General features: G+C 42.4%; 1 protein-coding gene across 1 annotated transcript in view; it reads left to right on the plus strand.

The window, feature by feature from the left end:
- ppm1g (protein phosphatase, Mg2+/Mn2+ dependent, 1G) overlaps window positions 1-8,398 on the plus strand; it is a 37,531-nt gene extending 29,133 nt beyond the window's left edge. Inside the window, exons 8-10 of the mRNA XM_080200827.1 lie at window positions 3,995-4,124; window positions 6,373-6,475; window positions 7,281-8,398. Of these exons, the coding sequence (XP_080056953.1) occupies window positions 3,995-4,124; window positions 6,373-6,475; window positions 7,281-7,463 (416 nt within the window). The 3' untranslated portion in view covers window positions 7,464-8,398. The remainder of the gene's footprint in view (window positions 1-3,994; window positions 4,125-6,372; window positions 6,476-7,280) is intronic.
- Window positions 8,399-20,785: the final 12,387 nt, after the last annotated feature.

The raw sequence follows: 20,785 nt of genomic DNA on the forward strand, positions 1-20,785 counted from the left end.
AGCATACAACTACGTGCTTCAACACTGACTAGGTGCCAAAATATCAAACACAGATGCCCTGAGTTACCTTCCACTGCCTCGAACCTTTTCACCACCCCCAGTACCACGAGTAGTGCTATCCCTCAATTGGAAACACTGCCGGTATTGTTGTAGCAGATTCGGAATTGGACTTCGCGACTCAGTCCTGTCCACAGTAAAACATATAGTTCTTCATGGATGACACTTTGACAAGTTGGCCAATACAAGCCTTTCCAACTCTGCAAAAATGAACAGCATTATAGACTGTGTTATTGTGGGGGGTCCATAGTGGTGGTTCGTGACCCAGCAAAAGGAGCAATGCTCACCCAGGTCAGATCAAGATGAAGATGCTCGCCAGAAGTTTATATTTGGGGCCAGGCATTGATAAGAATATTGAAGAATCTAATCAGGTGTTGTGCTCAATGTCACATCAGACACTGCCTCCTTTGGCTCACTTGCACTAGTGGCAGTGGCCTGGCCAATTTTGGACATGGTTACACGTGTATTTACAGGTTCCTCTTTGGGGATATGTTCCTAATTATTGATGCCCATTCCAATTGGCTTGAAATAAGAGCAACAAAGTCATCTACAACAGTTGAAGAACTACGACAAACTTTCGCTATGTGTGGCTTGTCAGAATTTTTGGCCTCTGACAACAGCACTGCCTTTACAGAAACAGTTTCAACATTTTATGCAAAATAACAGAATAAAATGTGTTCAGGGCACCCCATTACTGTGCCTCCAATGGCTTAACAGAAAGTGCTGTCCAGACATTCAAGTCAGTGATGAGAAAACAGCTGGGCTCACCAGTATGATTGAAGGTGGCTAGATTTTTCACTTACAGGATGGCACTGTACATTACTATGGGACTATCCTCTGCAGAGCTACTAATGGGGAGGTACCTCTGGACTACACTTGAACTAGTGTTCCCCAAGTTCGCAGGGAAGGTGGAAATGAAACAATGTGAACAAAAGGGATATTGCAATTAAGGGTAATGGATCAAATTACTTGGAATTCGTTTGGAAGGTTGGTCCTCCCTGGGTTCCCAGGAAGATTATAACAGAAACGGGCCTGGTGTCCTATCTGGTTGACCTCCAAGGAAGGGAAGTAAGGAAACATGCCATAGTTCCACATGACCATAGGCTAACTCACCCCTTTTGAGGGGAGAACTGACTGGTGGTGGTTTAACTTGAGGGGCGTGGCTGAGAAGGTGGTCTTCATGAATAACCTTAACCAGTATAGGAATTCAACTTACACTGTTGGTATTGCTCCACATCACAAATCAGCCATCCAGCCAACTGAGCTAACCAAAACAAAGACCACATAAGAAAGAGAAAAACTAAAGCAATACAGGCAGAGCAGGCTGATCCATTAGCACCTACCACTGTTCCTCCAATAATGCCAAGGTTTGTGAGACTGGTTATTTTTAGAAGGAGGACCCTGTATTGTTTCAATGGGAACTGGAGCAGACATCTGCATGACTACACCTCCTGAAATGAAACCACGGATTGCTACCTCAACTGAGGCAAAGCTGGCCAGAGAACTGAGGTGTTCAGAAAATTCAGATGTCTCCTGATGGATTGAAATTTTGAGATTGTATTGTGTTATTTTAAAAATTATTATTAAAAAATTGTTTAATTTTGTAAATAGTTGTCTGTTCATAAATAGGATTGTAAAGAACTTAAAGGGGGAGGGAGATGTGATAGCACGATTGACAAGCCCGAGTGTGGAGCGACAGTTGGAGAGTGGCAGTTGACTCTGGTAGTTGACACCAAGGAAGTTGAGGAGTAAGGTAGTTTTCGTCATCCTCTTTTGTACAAAGTTTGGTTTGAATAAACAATTTTGTTACTTTGATCTGCTGAGTGGTTGGAGAACCTTGCAATTATTACATTTTCCTTGATTATTTATCTTATCCCTTGCCCACCCAAGTGGAAAATTTTGTGGCGAAGCTTATTCACTTGTATATGATTTTAAACATCTTTTATACACTATTGAGTTATGCCCTGAGATGATCCTGTGCCAAACTAAGTCACGCTGAACAATAGAAGGCGGAATTAGTGCGTGTCTATATTTATTCACCAAGATAAGCAGTCTGTTCATGTTTGCTAACAACTTTCGTGTGTGGGTTAGAGAAAGTGGCAGAGTGTGAAGGGTTTCCTGCTACTACAAGGTTAATATTCTAAATGGTCCATCAGTTAAATGTTGCCCTTTTTCAATGAAGCTTTCTGTCTTTTGCAACTTTCTAATCAGCACAGAGGAATAATCTCTTTCTGTACTATACATCTTCCTTTTGAGTATTACTCACTTGGAAGCTTTGTTTCCTGCCCAGTATGTACTGAGCGTAGCACTTCCTGCTTGTTAAAATGTTTAAAATTTGATTAAGAGTTGGTGGGTGACTTCACTTCCAGCTTCCAATTAATGTTGCTTATGAGAAAATGACCCCTTCAATATGTGCAATAATTACCAATCTGAGAAGGATACCCTTGCTGTAGAGGGAATACAGCGAAGGTTTACCAGCCTGATTCCTGGGATGGCAGGTCTGTCACATGAACATAGAACGTTACAGCGCAGAACAGGCCCTCGATGTTGCGCTGACCAATTAAGAAAAAAGCAATGACCCTCTAACCTAAACCATTCCCTTTCCATCCATAAACCTATCCACAGACCTCTTAAACGCCCCCAAACTTGGCGCATCTACAACTGCAGCAGGCAGGGCATTCCATACCCTTACCACACTCTGGGTAAAGAACCGACCTCTGACATCCGTCCTATAACTACCACCCCTTAATTTAAAGCTATGTCCCCTCGTGCTAGCTTTCTCCATCCGAGGAAAAAGGCTATCACTGTCCACCCTATCTAAACCTCTAATCATCTTGTACGTTTCAATAAGGTCTCCTCTTAGCCGCCTTCTTTCTAACGAAAACAACCTCAAATCCCTCAGCCTCTCCTCATAGGACCTTCCCTCCATACCAGGCAACATCCTGGTAAACCTCCTCTGCACCCTCTCCAATGCCTCCACATCCTTCCTATAATGTGCGGACCAGAACTGTACGCAGTACTCCAAGTGCAGCCGCACCAGAGTTTTGTACAGTTGCAACATGATGTTGCGGCTCCGAAATTCAATCCCCCTACCAATAAACGCCAAGACACCGTATGCCTTCCTAACAACCTTATCGACTTGATTTCCAACTTTCAGGGATCTATGCACATATACACCTAGATCCCTCTGTTCGTCAACACTATTCAGAGTCCTACCATTAGCCCTATACTCTACACATTTGTTATTCCTGCCAAAGTGAATTACCTCACACTCTTCTGCATTAAACTCCATTTGCCACCTCTCGGCCCACCTCTGCAACTTGTCCAAGTCTCTCTGTAAACTATGACACCCCTCTTCACTATCTACCACTCCTCTGACTTTGGTGTCATAAAGGAGGAGAGACTAAATCGGTTCGGATTATATTCACTGGAATTTAGAAGAATGAGAAGGGATCTCATGGAAACTTATAAAATTCTAACAAGGTTAGACAGGCTCGGTTCACAAAGAATGTTCCCAATGGTGGGGGAGTCCAGAACTAGTGGTCATTGTTTGAATGTAAGGGGTTAACCTTTTAGGACTGAAGTGAGGAGAAATTTCTTCACCCAGAGGGTGGTGAACGTCTGGAATTCACTACCACAGAATGTAGTTGAGACCAAAACATTGCCTGATTTCAAGAAAAAATTAGATGTAGCTCTAGGGGATAAAGGGGTCAAGGGATATGGGGGAGGGAAGTCGGGGGTCACGATATTGAATTCGATGATCAGCCATGATCAGAATGAATGACGGAGCAGGCTCGAAGGGCCAAATGGCCTACTCCTGCTTTTAGTTTGTGTTACCAGGTTTCTATAGGTTGGTACAGTGCTCTAATACCTGGCCTGAAATCACTCTACAGAAACGAATGAGTGTTCTCTGAGTGATTTGTGACTGTTCTTACAGGTGATCATTTCTACAAGAGGAATAAGAATCTCCCTCCAGAGGAACAGATGATCTCAGCACTACCTGACCTCAAGGTGTTGACACTAAATGATGACCATGACTTCATGGTGATTGCATGTGACGGTATATGGTAAGTACTAATTTGTTGAATTTATGATTTTAATGAAGCTTCAGGTTCACTTGTTTTTTGTGCTGAGTTGAGAAGGAGGAGATGAAGTGATAGAAAGTGTTTGATGGAACCGTCTCTCATGGAGTTAGGCTTAGCTCTAGATTATTGAGCAAATGCCTCAGCTGTGTATTTGGCAGAAACTGAAAAGTACCCAATGTTTTTGATGATTTGATGGTTAGGTGCCTTGCAATATAATGCTAAACTTTATAGACCCTCATTGCCACAGTTCAATCCAGGACCTATACTCAAAGTCAGATCAACTAACAATGTCACAACTCAATACCACTGAGCTGGAGAATGGAACAACAACTTCAGTGTTCCTGTTGTTGTCCAGTGTTTTAGTGAACATCAAATGAGACCGCTAACAGCTGTGACCTTGTGGTCGGATTTCCACACAGCTTAGTTGGTAGCATTCATTCAGTATCAGAAGATTGTGGGTCAAAGTTTCAACCTTGGGATTAAGCACATAATTGTGGTTGATGCTCTAGTGTGATGGGGTATGTGCTGCATTGTTAATGGTGTCATTAATCAGTTGAAAGCTTGAATCTCACCTGCCAGTTCAAATGAGCTTTGAAGCCCCAGTCTAGTATTTGAAGGAGAAGCTGGAGTCCTCCTGATGTCCTGATCAACAGCACTTGCAGAAACCCCAGTCAACTAACATCCAGAAGGATGCAGTCATAGAAATGATTGAAGTTACCAAATGCAGCTAAATTCTGATAGCTTCAGGCCCTCCTGCAGACTCACTTTGCACTGGTCTGAGAGCCAATATTTTAAAAATTACCTTGTATTTGAACTTGCATTGCTTGTCAAGTTGTGTGATTTTCTGAAGTTTAAAAGAGGGGTCAGGCAGCTGTGTGTTCAGCTGTGTGTTTTCTTGCCAAATTTCAGTTTGAATAGTGAAAATACTCTTCGACCAACAAAAAAATGCTGGTAAAATCTGAGACCAAAAAAACTGCTGAACAGGTGAAGACAGTTGGAATCTCTTGGATGCACTTTAAGTAATCATGATCTGGGAAGTCCGATTGTGATGGGAAAGATCATGGTAGACGAAGAACAATCTTTTTAAAGAACCTCTCAAACTGGACGAATGGGCCACCAAGAAGGATGATCTAATCATCTAGAGATTAACATGGAGCTCCATGATCATCAGCATCCTCTTGGATGGTGCCCGAGGGGGGAGAGAGATGATGCATTTTTGAAAACTCAAAAAGTTACCTTAAAATGGAGGTAAAAGTCATCAGGTGATCCAGGGCACATCTATACTTGCGACCTGAAAGTTTGTTTTTGCTGAAGCCAGTGAAACAAACATTTTTCTTTCATCTGACTGATGAGACAGATTGTTTTGTTTGGGCTTTCTATATTGTTAAGTCAATGATGTACTGATTGTTCCGTGTTTTAACTCTTTCGTTTCAGCTGTTAACTCCGTTGTGTTCTATCAGCTTAACCTCTCAGTATTCACAGATTTTCACTTATTAATATTTTCTGGCAGAATTCAGAAGCCAGATCACTTAGGGATGAGATGCCAACAGGCTTGAGAGTAAAGGGTTGTTTGCAAAGTTGCATTGAATACTCAGCATCATCTGGGTGCATCTCTGACACTGGGCTCCCACACGGGAAGAGTTCAGTGCTTGAGAAAACAAAAATACATTTTAAGAAATTTTACCATGAAAAAAATGCTGTTTTGACTTCGGAATAAAATATTGTAAGGCTTAATGTGATTATCTGTCACATTTACTAGCAGACACCGTTTTGCATGTGGTATTTGTGCTGATTTTCTGTCAGCAATGAACTGAGATTGGTGACCCAAGTTGAAATTTTTCACGATTTTGAACATGTACAGAACTATATTTTCTTCTGCTTTTTTTTTGGAGTCTCCTAATGTTCCTGGTTGATAGAGAGAGCAGACCTATTCTTGAGGTCTCAAAATCTATGCAAACACAAAAAAGCCAAACAAGTCCATTATTCCATGCTCTATTAGTTTTCTGAAACTTTGAGGATTCATCATGAATTTGGGTATTTCACAAAAGAAAGCAAAGCTATCTACTTGAACCTTACCCCTCCCTATGCCTTAAATTCCAGATACTGGAATCATTGTACCGGTAACAGTTGTTCTGTTGACTTGATCTGGAATGGTTTCTGGGATTTGGAGATCACTTGGATGCTCACAAAGAGGTCTCGCAGTTTCAGTAACTTTTTTTCCCTTTTTCAGGAATGTAATGAGCAGCCAGGAAGTAGTAGATTTCATCGGTGAACGCATCAACAAGCTGGATGAGAATGGAGAGTTGAGGTTGTTGTCATCCATATCTGAAGAGGTAAGTGTTGCTGGTTGTACAGGAAAGGATCCAGTGGTATTTGGCAAGTGTTATCAGGAGAAAAATCCTTCAGTCCCTAGATTCAATAAAACTAGATAGAAATTACAATTCTGCTTTCCAAACTACAGTATTTCTCTAGCCCAGGCTGCAAAAAAGTTATCTATTATTTGCTGCAATGGAGTGAATGCCCGTGGATCCCCTTAACTTGGGGAAGGATATATTGCCATAGAGGGTGTACAATGTGGTTTGCCAGGATGGGTGTACCAACCAGTCAAGGGGTGGGGAAGGTTGGGATGGTATCCTGGGCCTGTATTCTCCAGAGTTTTGGAGAATGAGAGATGATCTCATTGAAGCCCACAAAATAATGGAAGGGATAGACAGCGTAGGTGTAGATAAGTTGTTTCCTCTGTTTGGGGAGTCTAGAACCAGGGGGCACAGTTTTAAAGTTGGGGGAAAGCCACTTAAGACTGAGGTGAGGAGAGGTTTTTTTGCCCAACTTTATGAAGAAGATAGTCTATTACAAAGATTGAAGGGGTGAAGGAGTTTAGGATCGGGATGAGGAGAAATTTTTTCATTGCAAACTTTAGTTCTGGGCTCTCCAACCAGAGAAACAACCACTGTCAAGACAGCTTAAGAGTTTTATATATTTCAATGCAATCTGCTCTTCAAATGGGCATTAAAATGCGGGTAAAATCAAATGTGTTTTAGCATACAGTGACTAAAGAGGCAATTCCAATTTTATACTCTGCAATTATACTATGAACTGTCTTTTGCACTATCGCTATCCTTTATCTTTTGTTTATAGCTCCTAGATCAGTGTTTGGCACCTGACACGTCAGGAGATGGGACTGGATGTGACAACATGACTTGTATTATCATCACTTTTAAACCGCGGCCTGTGAAAATCCAGGCTGACTGCAGCAAGCGAAAACGTCCCGACTCGACAGACGAGGAGAAAGAAAACGGGAAGAAAGCAAAAACCGATTAACCCTGGCAGCTCCCGAGGGGGTGGGGGATGGTTGGGAATCAACTGAGACCTGACGTCATTGTGTAATTAAAGAACTTGAGATTTTTTTTTAAATATAGCAAGAGATTGCTGGAAATTGTATAAAAATAAATCTGGAGTATTGTACAATGTAGCCTTAGTTTGCCACCCTAGGTTACTGTGTGTCTGAAGCACACACCCTTTAGCAACAGTCAATCCAGGAACCCTACATTGTAGCACACTGGCTCTTGGAGACAAAAAGAAGTGGCTGTTATTGAGTTTGTTATTGTGAGGGTATTTTTGGCGTCTGGAAATGTCCATTCCTTTTTCTCATAGGGTTTTTGATACAGGAAGTACTTTGATTCACTCCATGAAGAAACATGCAACTTCAGAAGCCAAACTGGACAATACTGAAATATTACAGGAACCAGAAATGAGGACTCCTTTCTTTTTAAAAGTTTTAAGAAAAGGAGTGTTGGGGTGGGGAGGGTTTGAATATGCATCAACGCAGTGTTTAAAAAGTGATCTGTTTGACTGATTGCCATTTGTCTATGCTTGAAGATGGAAATACCATGTCACAGTGTGATCATAGTCACTGTTTTGTGCTAGCAATCCTTTTTGTGTTGGGATGAGAAGGAGGTAGGAAAATATTTGGGGCTTTGGAATTTTTTCAATATTTCAATTTTTAAAAACAAGAATCAGGAGAACATTGAAATTTTGGAGGTACATGAATTTGTAAACATAAAGGCAATGTTGGACTTCAAAGGGATTTCAGCTCTCTTTACACTTCCTTTGTAAAACTGCATTCATTCAAAATTAATGTCAACACCACCATAGACATCAAAAAGATGAAGTCATGAAGCTGCACTGCCCTGTGAATGCTACACCAGAGAGGAACTTTCAACCACTTTTATATATTAAAAGAAAATCATTTTTAATTTTTTGGAAGCTTGTTTTTTGTTGTTCTCTCTCCGTACTGTATAAACAAAGTGCGATCTTGTTCGATAATCGTGGCATCCTTTGGTGTTTCATTGCGAGATTGTGTACACCGCAGTTAGCATATGCCAATAATGACTGCCTTGTTAACATGTGTTTGGCCCCTTCACTACATTGGGTTTTGTACTTTACGGTCTCATTTGTACATTAACAATTATTTCACTCTTTAAACGGAATGTGAAAACCCAGATAGCGTATAATTTGTGTCCTGGATTCATTTTGGTCAGGTTGGTTGCCTGGTGAAAGAGGGAGGACTGAAATGTGGACTATCACCCACTTGCACCACTATGACTATTTTTTAGTGGAGCAGTCAGTCAACGAGCCTTCTGATTTCCCTAATTAACACAAATGCACTGTTTGTTAAAAGTGAAATCTAGTATCTCCATAAGTTGTAATATTACACAGCAAGCTATTGGTGGCATTATTTTTCCTGGGCATACTTTCAGCCAAGTGAGGCTTTGGCTAAATTGATTATAAAGTATTGAAATCATGATGCTATAAATTAATTCTGCACAGACTCTTCTGTTAGATATAGGATTCAGAATGTGACACTAATGTGCTCAGTACTCTTGGAGTGTTAACATTAGCTCAGTGATGATGGTCTTGCTCTGAATCAGCAGATTTAGTCAAAGGATCCCATTGCCAAAAATAGTTTTCTGCGGCCTGGTCAGTATTTGAATCTCAACCAACATCTTCAGTATCTGGTAATTTATCTCAATACAGTTTTGCTAGATCTTGCTGTGTCTAATTAAGTCTGTGACAGTGAAGGAGCAGCAGTATAGGTCCAAGTCAGTATGATTTGTAGCTTTGAGGGCAAGTTGCAGGTGGTGTTCTCATACATCTGTTGTCTTTGTCCTTTCAATGTGGTGGTGGTCAGGGATTTAAAAAGTCCTATTGGAGGCTTGGCAAGTTGTTGCAGTGTGCGATGTAGATGGTGCACATCTACTGCCCTATTGGTGGTAAATGCTGATGAAGTGTGATGCTTTTTGTTGGATAGTGTGAGGCTTCATGAGTATTGGAGCAGCACTCATCGATCCAAGTAGAGGCTGTTCCATTACCGTCCTGACATATGCCTTGCAGACGGTGGACTGTATTTAGGGAGACAGGATATGAGTTACTTGCTAGGGATTTCCCAACCTCTTGTTTGGTTTTGTAGCCACAGTATTTATGGGGCCTGTCCCGTTTAATTTATTATTTATTTTATTCATTAGTGTCACAAGTAGGCTTATATTAATACGGCAATGAAGTTCTTATAAAAAATCTAGTCGCCACACTCCACCACATGTTCGGGTACACTGAGGGAGAATTTAATATGACCTGAAACTGAACCAGCATGTTTTCTGAACTGAGAGGGGAAACCCAAGCAGACATGGGGAGAATGTGCAGTCTCTGCACAGACAGTGGTCCAAGTTGGGAATTGAGCCCAGCTCTTTGGCACTGTGAGGCAACAGTGCTAACGACAGTGCCACTGTGTTGTAATTGATGATAAATGGTAATCTCCAGAATGATGATGATAGGAATTCATTAATGGTAATGCTATTGAATGTTGCCAAGAGAAAGTTTGGTTCTCTTGTGTTGATTGCCATTTATCAGCCCAAACTTGAGTCTTGACCAAGTATTTCTATATATGGACATAGGCTGTGTTAGTGTCTTTAAGGAGTTACAGATAATACAGAACGTTATGCAATCATCAGCAAACATCCTGCTTTTGACATTTTGATTGAGGGAATGTCATCAAAGTAGCTGGAGATGGTTGGGCTTTGTTCGTTAAGTACATTATCCTGCATTGTTGTCCTGGTTCTGAGATGGTTAGCCACCATCAACCACTACCTGCTACCAGCTTAGATTTTGGAGAGATACTGAGAAGCTGATGGTGTTAATTTGGTTTTTCATTTTCCTTCCTCTCCTGCTACACCCCCAAAGTTTAATTCAAATAGCCCCTGAACTCAATGATTTGGTGAGGAAACAACAATTGATGACACAGAATCAAAAATCATTCATAATGAACTGATGGGCTGGTTGTATATAACTGCCATGATAATAATTTTGTGCTTACAATTCCCTACACAAGGTCACTTTGTGGACAATGTATGCTAATTATCTCTAGATAACTCTGCGATTTTGGCTAATTTCTCCCATTTGCTGATTTTTGTACTACCTCCGCTTAGGAGGTGGCAAAGTCTCACTGCTGTGTCACTCCCGCTGTATTAGCTGAGATAATTTTAGCACAAAATATGTGCATTGCCCAAATAGTCAATACATTTTTCAACTAATGTATTCAGCCATTCCTTTACTCATTGCATTTGTAGAATGAATGTATTGGGTGGGACCATTCAGTTGGAATTAGACTTACCTGAAACTGAGGAAGGCAGGGTTACTGGGGATTGGCCTTAGATGGATTGCTCTTTAGAGCCAGTGCAAAATGACAGGCCGAGTGGCTTCTTGTAATAATATTGTATTGCTGTCCATCATCAAATGTTGCTGTTGTTTGCAGGGCAGACTGAGATCTGAAAGATGTAATTGCAAAACCAAGCTTATGGCAAAGGGTGAAGAAACAAAGACCAGCTAGTAAGCTACTCACCTATATATCCTCATCAGTTTTATAGCTGTGTCACTGAATGACAGCACTTCCCCAAACCACAGCTTGTACTGCTTAGAAAGATCCAGTGTGTGTATCATCTATTCATAGAATCATAGAAATTTACACACCAGAAGGAAGCTATTCAATCTAGTGTGCTGGTGGGGGGGGGAATAATCCATCGCATGTAATGTCACTTTACAGCTCTGTAGGTTGCAGAACAGCAAGTAATATTCAAGTTTTTTTTAAATGAGGGGTATTTCTGCCTCTATTTCACTTTTCAGATGGTGAGTTCCGGACCCACATCATCCTGTGGGTAAATAAGATCTCTTCTCAACTCCCCTTTAATCCTTTTACTAATTAAATCAATGCCTGCCAGTTATTGACCTCACTGCCAATGGAAATAAGACCATAATATATAGGAGCTGAATTAGGCTGTTTGGCCCATCAAAGGCTCCTGTCTGTCATTCAATCATGGCTGATAAGTTTCTCAACTCCATTCTCCCGTCTTTTCCCTGCAATATTTAATCCCCTCACTAATCAAGAACTTATCTATCTCTGTCTTAAATACACTCAATGACCTGGGGGAATAGCAGGATTCGGCTATTGAATTGGATGATCTGCCAAAGGGCCAAATAGCCTCCTCCCAGCTTTTATGTTTCTTTGTTAAAACAGGAGTAGACCATTCAGCCCTTCGAGCTCATTCCATCATTCAATAAGATTGTAGCTGATTTGGTTTGGTCTCCACGTCGCTGCCTCTCCTCATTCTAGTCATCCCACAAGCAGAAACAGCCTCTCAGTATCCACTCTATTTAGTCTTGTCCAGTTCTTAGATATTTTGACAAAATCACCTCTCATTCTTCTAAATCCAATGGGTATAGGATCACCCCTCCTTCAAATATTAGCTCCCATCCCAGGAATGAGTCCAGTGAACCACAGAACTCTTCCTAATGTAAGTATATCTCCTTTTCAAATAAGGAGACCAAAATACTGCAAAGTACTCCAGGTGTGACCTCCCCAAGGCCCTGTACAGCTGCAGTAAAACCTCCTTATTTTTATATGTCACTAAACACATATTCCATTTTATTTTACTTTATTTGATTTATTAGCATATAGTATGCAAGAAACAATACTTTCCACTGTAAGACAAAGCATACCATTTATAGAGAAGGAAACAAGAGTGTGCAGACTGTAGTGTTGCAGTCATAGTTAGGGTGTAGAGAAAGATCAACTTAATGCAAGGTAGGTCCATTCAAAGGTCTAAGGGCAGCAGGGAAGAAGCTGTTGTTGAGTCAGTTGGCACATGACCTCAGACTTCTGTATCTTTCTCCCGACAGAAGGCGGAAGAGAGAATGTCCAGGATGCATGGGGCCCTTAATGATGCTGGCTGCTTTGCTGAGGCAGCGAGAAGTGTAGACATAGCCAATGGATGGGAGGTGGTTTGCATGATGGATTGGGCTATATTCATGATCTTTTGTAGATTCTTGCAATCTTGGGCTGCACAGGAGCCATACCAAGCTGTGATACAACCAGAAAAAATGTTTTCCATGGTGTATCTGTGAAAATTGGTGAGAATTTTAGCTGACACGCCTAATTTCCTTAGTCTTCTGAGAAAGTAGAGGTATTGATGGTCTTTCTTAACTATAGTGGCAGCATGGGGGCACCAGGCCAGGTTGTTGGTGATCTGGACACATAAAAACTTGAAGCTCTTACCCTTTCTGCTTCATCCTCATTGGTGTAGATGGGGGCATGTTCTCCTTTATGTCTCTTGAAGTCGATGATGATCTCCTTCATTTTGTTGACATTGAGGGAGAGATTATTGTCGCTGCACCAGTTCACCAGCTCCCTGTCTCATTCCTGTGCTCTGTCTCATCCATGTTTGAGATCCAACCCCAATTGCTTTACCTTTCTAATTTACCCCTCCTAATCACTTGCTATCCCCTGCAAACCATCTATGATTCATATATCAGAACATCAGTTCTGCAATCTCTCTCCATTTAAATAGTATACTGCTTTACTATTCTTCCTGCTGAAGTGGACAAGCTCACATTTTCTCACATTTTCATGCATTTGCCAAAATTTTGCCCATTCATTGAAGCCATTTGCAGATTCCCTACCTATTCTTGATTGTTGTCAACTTTCCTATCTATCTTGATGTCACTGGCAAATTTAGCAACCAGACGTTCCCTCTGATGCATTCTGGCCCTCCTCTCTTACCTTTTGTACCACTTGCCCTTGATATTTTGGGGGACTACCACTGGGGTAGTCTTTGGACCAGGACTCTCTTCTTTTTCCCTTTCCTAACGGTAACCCACCCGTTTCTCCCCTCCACCCCAGGCTCTGGGATCTCCACTTGACCGTAGTTCATATCCATTATTGCCTCGTTCTCCCTGACTAAAAATACATCCTCAAGATGCAGCTCTAATTGCCTGACCTGGGCCCTCAGATGCTGCAGCTCCAAACACTTGATGCGAATGTGGATTTTCGGGAGACGTGTTGTGTCCAGGAACTCCCGCATATGACACCTAATGCAACTGAAGCGTCTCCCCATAGACCCTGCCATTTACCTGACCACCCCTGGAGTTATGAACACAAAAATGGAAAACAGGAAAGACGGAACCACTAACCCACCTTGCCTAAGCCTGCTCTCGCCTGAGACCAGTGAGCCAAAGCCGTTACAGCTCTCACTCTGCTCCTAACTCACTCCACTGCCCACTGTCTACTATTACCTTTTTATACTCCCGCTCTCCCTTCCCGATTACCCCCGTGCCTTACTTCCGCTACGGTAAGAAAAACAATCAAAAACCCCGCGAATTGGTAATAGAGAGAAAAAGATTCAAACAAAAATTGACCACTCACCACAGCCACCAGCACTTTCCAAGTACACTGCTCCGGAGAACAATGAGTCACAGCTTCTCAGCCTGAAAATGACCCATTGATTGCCATTCTCTGCTTCCTGTTATCTAACCAATTCTTTATGCATGCTAATATGTTAGCTCCTACACCATGTGTTCTTTTCTTGTGTAGTAATCTTTGATGTGGCACTTTATCAAAATGCTTTTTGAAAACACAAGCACACAATCTACCGTATCCCCTCATCCATCTTGTTATTTACTTTCTCACAAAACTCGAATCGGTGCCTTCATTAAATACAATTTCCTTTTCAAAAAGCCAGGTTGAGTCTGTCTGATCATGTTGCAATATTTTAATAATCCTATTGCAACTCCCTTAAAAATATATTCAATCAATTTCCTCAGACAGATGTTAGGCTTCCAGGCTGGACGACTTCTGTCTCCCTTCTTTCTTGAATGAAAGTCTGACATTATCCTATCTGCTGGGAACTTTCCCATACCAATGCTTGACATTGTTTACATCAATGGCGACAAAGTAGAAATGGTCAAGAGCTTCAAGTTTTTAGGTGTCCAGGTCACCAACAACTGTCCTAGTACCCCCATGCTGACACTATAATTAAGAAAGCCCACCAACACCTCCACTTCCTCAGAAAACAAGGAAATTTGGCATGTCAGCTACAACTCTCACCAACGCTTGCACCGTAGAAATCATTTTTTCTGGTTGCATCATAGCTTGGTATGACTCCTGCTCTACCCAAGATCACAAGAAATTACATTTCCTTTGTTTTCTGAGGAAGTAGAGGCGTTGGTGGACTTTCTTAACTATAGTGTTGGCATGGGGGGGGGGGGGGGGGGGGAACCAGGACAGGTTGTTGGTGATCTGGACACCTAAAAACTTGAAGCCCCTGACCCTTTCTACTGCATCCCCATTGATGTAGACGGGGCACATTCTCCTTTACACTTCCTGAAGTCGATGACAATCTTTGTCATTTTGTTGACATTAAGGGAGAGATTATTATTGCTTTTCATTACGCTTATATATTTTTTATCTGCTACTGCAAAACTAACTTAAACACTCTGGCACCAAGTTTACCCAAACATGTCAATGAAGTTAAAACATACAAGCTGGGGAAAAATCAAATGGTAAGGGTGTGCTTGCTGAAATGGCTTCATTTAAGATGTGGACCAGCTCCCTGCATCTTTGACGACTGAAAATCTGAGTGAAATTCATGTAACTGAGCTCAACAAGTCCAGTCAGAGTTTGGTTCTGGAACTGAAAAATTCTTTAGAAGAGCTTGCTGGGTTCTCTTCAGTCCTCCCTTGACGTGATTTGTCTAGCTGTTAATTCCCATGCCTTATCGATAGTGTGACAGCCCCTTTGGACCACAGCGACAGGACCTGTATGCCAGAGGACTGAGCTGATTAAGGAAAACGTATCACTCTGGGTCAAAGGCGATAACTTGGAAAACCGGTCAAGACAAAACCTACGTATTGTTGTCCTAGGTGAGGGAACCGAGAGCTGAGCTCCAACGCAGTTTATGTCGGCTTTATTCAAAAAGGTGGTGGGCAAGGAAACTTTCCCCAGACCCCCAGAACTAGGCACAGTGTACCCTCTGACTGAAACCTTGCCCAGCTGAGCTCCTGCCAGCCTTTGTAGTGCGATTCCATTGCTCATTCTCAGGTGGGTAAGGGGGCACCACAACGTCACTTAGCAAGACTCAGGATTTACTGAGACAAGTGTAGATCCAGCGAGAAGGTGAGCAGCCTTTGACCACATGGAGCCTGCACTGTACAAGAGAGGAGTAAACTTTGGGTTAATTCACCCATCCCACCTCTGCATCACAGCTAACAGAGAAAACAATTCTCCCACACACCAAATGGGAAGGTGATGGCCAAATGGTATTATGGCTAGATTCTAAACCAGAAATTCAGCTAATGTTCTGGGGGGCCCGGTTCAGATCCCAGCAGCTGGTGGAATTTGAATTCAATTTTTTTAAAAATCTGGGATTAAGAATCTACTGATGACCCTGAAACCATTGTTGATTGTTGGAAAACCCATCTTTGGGGAAGGAAAGCTGCTGACCTTATCAGATGTGGTTGACTTGTCACAGAGCCAGTGACTGCTTCCTTCCGTTAGGTCTCCTCCTTCACTGAAACATTAATAAAAAGAAAGTGCAAAAGTAAGTCAGTGAGAAAGGATGAAACTGAAAGTGTCGAGCTGCAAACCGATGTGATTATCATTCTGGAGTCTGGAGGGTGGGCAAACATGTCTTGGAGTCGCAGCCTGCTTCTGCTCTGGACTTTTATCGCCCCTTGGGCAACAGAGGGGAAAGTGGTGGAGTCCTTTGCTGAATGCAGCCGGTTCTTCTGTAAAGGTGTTGAACCCTTGTTCTTTGATGGTTTTAACACAAGCAGAATCTGCCAGCGTTATGAGAATCAATACCACTTCGCCACGGTGTACAGCACAAGGCTCCGCATCCCTCTGTACTCCGCTTACACAGACAATTGGTGGCGTGTTCCTGAAGGAAACAGAGCCGGGAACTTCTTCATTGAGCCACAGGTAAGAAGAGGCTGCGGTCCAACATCAGGGATCTTTTTTTCTTGTAACAAGCCCAGCTGGCTCGCTGGTGGCGAACCATAGAGGGATTTGCATTCACCTGGCTGCTGCAGTGAGAGTGCAGATTGGTCCAGGGATGGGGGGGGAATTCCAGATCCCACCATGTTCGAGAATCTGAATTTACCTTTTCATTCCCAGAATGGCCAATTTGACAGCCAGCTCCTTGGGAATTAGCAACAGAAATCTGATCTTCAATTCTTTAACCGCTCCCTGGGTGAGATTTCATAGAATCCCTACAGTGCAGAAGGAGGCCATTTGGCCCATCGAGCCTGCGCGACCACAATCCTACCCAGGTCCTATCAACGTAACCACACATATTTAACTCATCAATCCCCCTAGCCTACACTGGGACACTAAGGGGCAATTTAACATGGCCAATGCACCTAAACTGCACACCTTTGGATATTAAGGGGCAATTTATCTTGGCCAATCCACCTAAGCTGCACATATTTGGACTGTGGAAGGAAACTGAGCACCCGGAGGAAACCCATGCAGACACGGGGAGAATGTGCAAACTCCACACTGACAGTGGCCCAAGCTGGCAATCAAACCTGGGTCCCTGGCACTGTGAGGCAGCAGTGTTAACCACTGTGCCACCTGGTTGGGATTTGAACTCACCTTTTGGGAGGGATTTGGGATTTAACAGAGAGTAAGGGAAGATTCATTTTAATTAAACTAATTGAGGCTAGGCTGAAGTCATCCTTTAAGTGAATTAAGGGATTCGAACTGACCCTGCTCATTGCCCGTTTCAGTTGGATTTGCCTGGTGGCCCAGATGAGATGAGCAAGGAGATGGATGGAGTTGGGACAAACCAAGCCATCAACAGTGATTACAGAAATCGGTCCTACCATCGGGGCCACTTGTGCCCATTCGCATTTAACCGTGGCACCGGCACCACCACGTGCACCCTTACCAATGTCGTGCCCAAAACACCAGAGATGAACCGCCACTGGTATAATTATGCCGAGAGACTTATAAAACCAATGAAAATGACGTGTCCACCGGGACAGACTTTATTCGTAATCACTGGAGTCATCCCATCGACCTCTCAATTCCTCAACAAGAGGGTGAACATCCCCATGGCCGTGTACAGCTACTTCAGCTGCTGCTCAGAGAAAGAGGAAGAAGCGTCCGAATCTGGTGGTTACATCCTCCGACTGGATAGAAAGGTTCCTGCTGTGGTAGCGGTCACCCTGGCTCAGTTGCAAAAACAGTTTGGCAGCTCGATTGAGGTCAACCCGAAATGGGTCAAAGTTGCAGTTTCCAAAGACGAGTCACATATGTTGCAAATGATCAATGAGATCTCCAAGTCAGGCCGAGTGGAAACGATGTGGACCCTGAAGCTCAGTGACATTGTTACCACCCTGTTAGAGGCAGTGAGCTTTGTTACAAGGTGTATCTATAAGGTAGTGGCTTGGATTACTTATGAGGTGTTCAGTGTTATTTGTGGATTGCTGAAGATTGTTTTGGGACTTATCAGCTTGGTTGGAATCCTTGTCGATTTACTGTTGGCTGTTGCCTCTTGGCTCATATCGGCAATACTTAGATTAATCGGTAGCATTTTAGGGAGAATTGTGGCGTGGTTGGCCAAGGGGTTCCTATCTATCATCAAGAGTAGTCTGAATCTCATCATTAATGGTGCTAAGTTCCTCCTGAAATCCATAGCCAGCGTTCCCACTTGTATCACTGGTATCATCGCTAATCTATTCACACCCCTTTCCTGTCTGAGTTTAAATCTCCTGCAGCTCTCCTGCTTCCTGCTTCCCACCTTTAGTTCCCTGCTCAGCTTGGCTGGCTTGCTTTCTGGAATCTTTTCCCTGTTTGCTATTTGGCCTAATCAATCCCTAAATTTGCTCTCCAAGATCATCCAGCTCATCGCCAACTTCGCCCCATCAGTTGTCAAACCCGACTCCACTCCCAGGAACATATGTAAATGGCTATCCCCTCTCGTTTCAACTTTCAGTGACCTGATGTCCAAGTTCTGGACGGTCATCTTTAACTTTCCACCCCACTGGAAAATGCTCATGGCTATTGTGTCATTCCTGCTCACTTTGCTCTCCGGAGGTTGGATGATTATGACTGTGTTGGGGAGCTTTTTCTTTCTAGTCACCACGGTCATAGGTGGGATATTTGGGTCAATAGGTACACTTGTGTTGAGACTTGGTGCCATGGGCTTTTCATACGTTTTCAGTTCATGTTTGACAGCCCCAGTCTCTTTCTTTACCACTCTTAAAACCAGACTCTTTCAGTACCTCGCTACCAATTTTTCCAAATACCCAGGTCACCTACAGGTCATATGTTTCATCTTGATTTGTTTCATCTTGGTGGGCGTACATTTAGTACAGTCCATTTACAGACAGCCAAAACCCAAACCAACCATTGACAGCACCTATAACAGCTACAAACTAACTCGCAGCCCCCACAAAGTTAATATACTCGAGAGAACATCCACCCCTTCTCCCTTAGCCTCTGCCGAGCCTGCAAGTTTCAATCCGCCCAGTCAAATTCCTGTCCCGCCTAATAAGGTGGAAAACACTGTTAAAGATTATTTCAGTTATGCCAAGAAATTTTGTGTTGAGAATTTCCTTCCCATCATAGTTACCAATGGGGTTCATTTTAACAGTTTCCTCACTAGAATAGGTATTTGTCTTCCCACATCCCTCAACACAGCTTTCCGAAACACTGCCACAGCCATCAGAGACGCTAGCAAGAATAGGTCACCAATCATGATTAGTTTATGGGTTATTATATTCATCATGCTTATTCAAATCAGTCCCCTTAAAGATATTGTTACAGAATTCCTTCAAGTGATCTTTTTCACAGGAATACTCACTGTCCTTGCTTGTGTAATAAAGGAGTCAATGAATCCACAAAAGTGAGCAAGACAATTAGTCCAGTAATATAACATTTAATTACACAATTCTCAGTTACAGAACTTCAATGAATTTTACCTATATTTGACATTATAACAATGACTACATTTCAGGAGCATGAGTTGCTTGTAATGAGTAGTGGGAGTTTGATATAATAGAGTTAAAGACTTGAGACAATATGACTCTTCTTTAGAGCTCAGAAGAAATCATATGGGTCTCAAAATGTTAACTCTGTTTCTCTCTCCACAGATGCTGCCAGACCTGCTGAGTCTATCCAGCATTTTCTGTTTTTATCTCAGATTTCCAGCATTTTTGCTTTTGTTCTAGTGCGGGAGTCTGCTGTTCTGCAAGACACTGTGGCCATTTTCATTCAACAATCTTCCTTCCTTCCTTTCTTCCTTCTTTCTGGTCTTTCTTTTTTTCTTTCTCTCTCTTTTTTCTCTTTCTTTCTCTCTTTTTCTCTCTCTCTTTCTTTCTCTCTTTTTCTCTCTCTCTCTCTCTCTTTTTCTCTCTCTCTTTCTCTCTCTCTTTCTTTCTCACTTTCTCTCTCTCTTTCTTTCTCTTTCTCTCTCTCTTTCTTTCTCTCTCTTTCTTTCTCACTCTCTCTCTCTTTCTTTCTCTTTCTCTCTTTCTTTCTCTCACTTTCTCCTTTTTTCTCTCTTTCTCTCTCTCTCTTTCTCTCTCTTGTTCTTTCCCTCTCTCTTTCTTTCTGGGCCAAGAGGTCTCTTCCAGTTCTGTATAGAATGATTTTATATGTGGCGTACTGTTTTTTTGTGTTGCGATGCACCTTTTTGGTTTTTTTGAAGACTGCTATCTGTTGGTTTATCCAAAGCTTTGCTGCTTTATAATATAAAATGTGCAAAAAGAGTGTGATTAGCATTGATTAAATGAGTATTTCCATTCAATGTTAAGCTTTGTTCAGTCAAACCAATTACACACTATGAAGTAATTGACCTAATGCTTGACAACTGTACATCACTTCCAAAGGTGCTCCTTGGTCTTTGTTGAGTTTGCTGATCCCAACTTCCTGATGGTTAAAGCGCTGTGGATTTTGGTGTCCCAGAGTTAAACTAGAAGGGCAATTTTCCGATTTTGCCACATCTGCTGTACGTCGCATTGATACGAGAAAGTAGTGTGCAGGCACCTTGTGCCAAACGGATTGCAATTGCCCTGATCTCTCTCCAATGGCCCAAACTGGATTGCCCAGAAAGGGAATGAGGCTGATTAGCATATTTAAAGTAGCATTTAAATATACTTAGCCTGTCCGACACTTCTGACCTTCAGGTGCTGTGCAAGACTGGCAAGAATCATGACTGGTCTCCACTGGCAGAGACCAAGTCCAATGGCCATGCCAGAAGGGCTCGTAGGCCATTGAAGCCCCCTGATGCTCAAGAGCATGGTTAGATTGT

Source organism: Carcharhinus amblyrhynchos, chromosome 12 (genome assembly GCF_965287045.1).
Source record: "Carcharhinus amblyrhynchos chromosome 12, sCarAmb.v2.hapA, whole genome shotgun sequence".
NCBI lineage: Eukaryota > Metazoa > Chordata > Chondrichthyes > Carcharhiniformes > Carcharhinidae > Carcharhinus > Carcharhinus amblyrhynchos.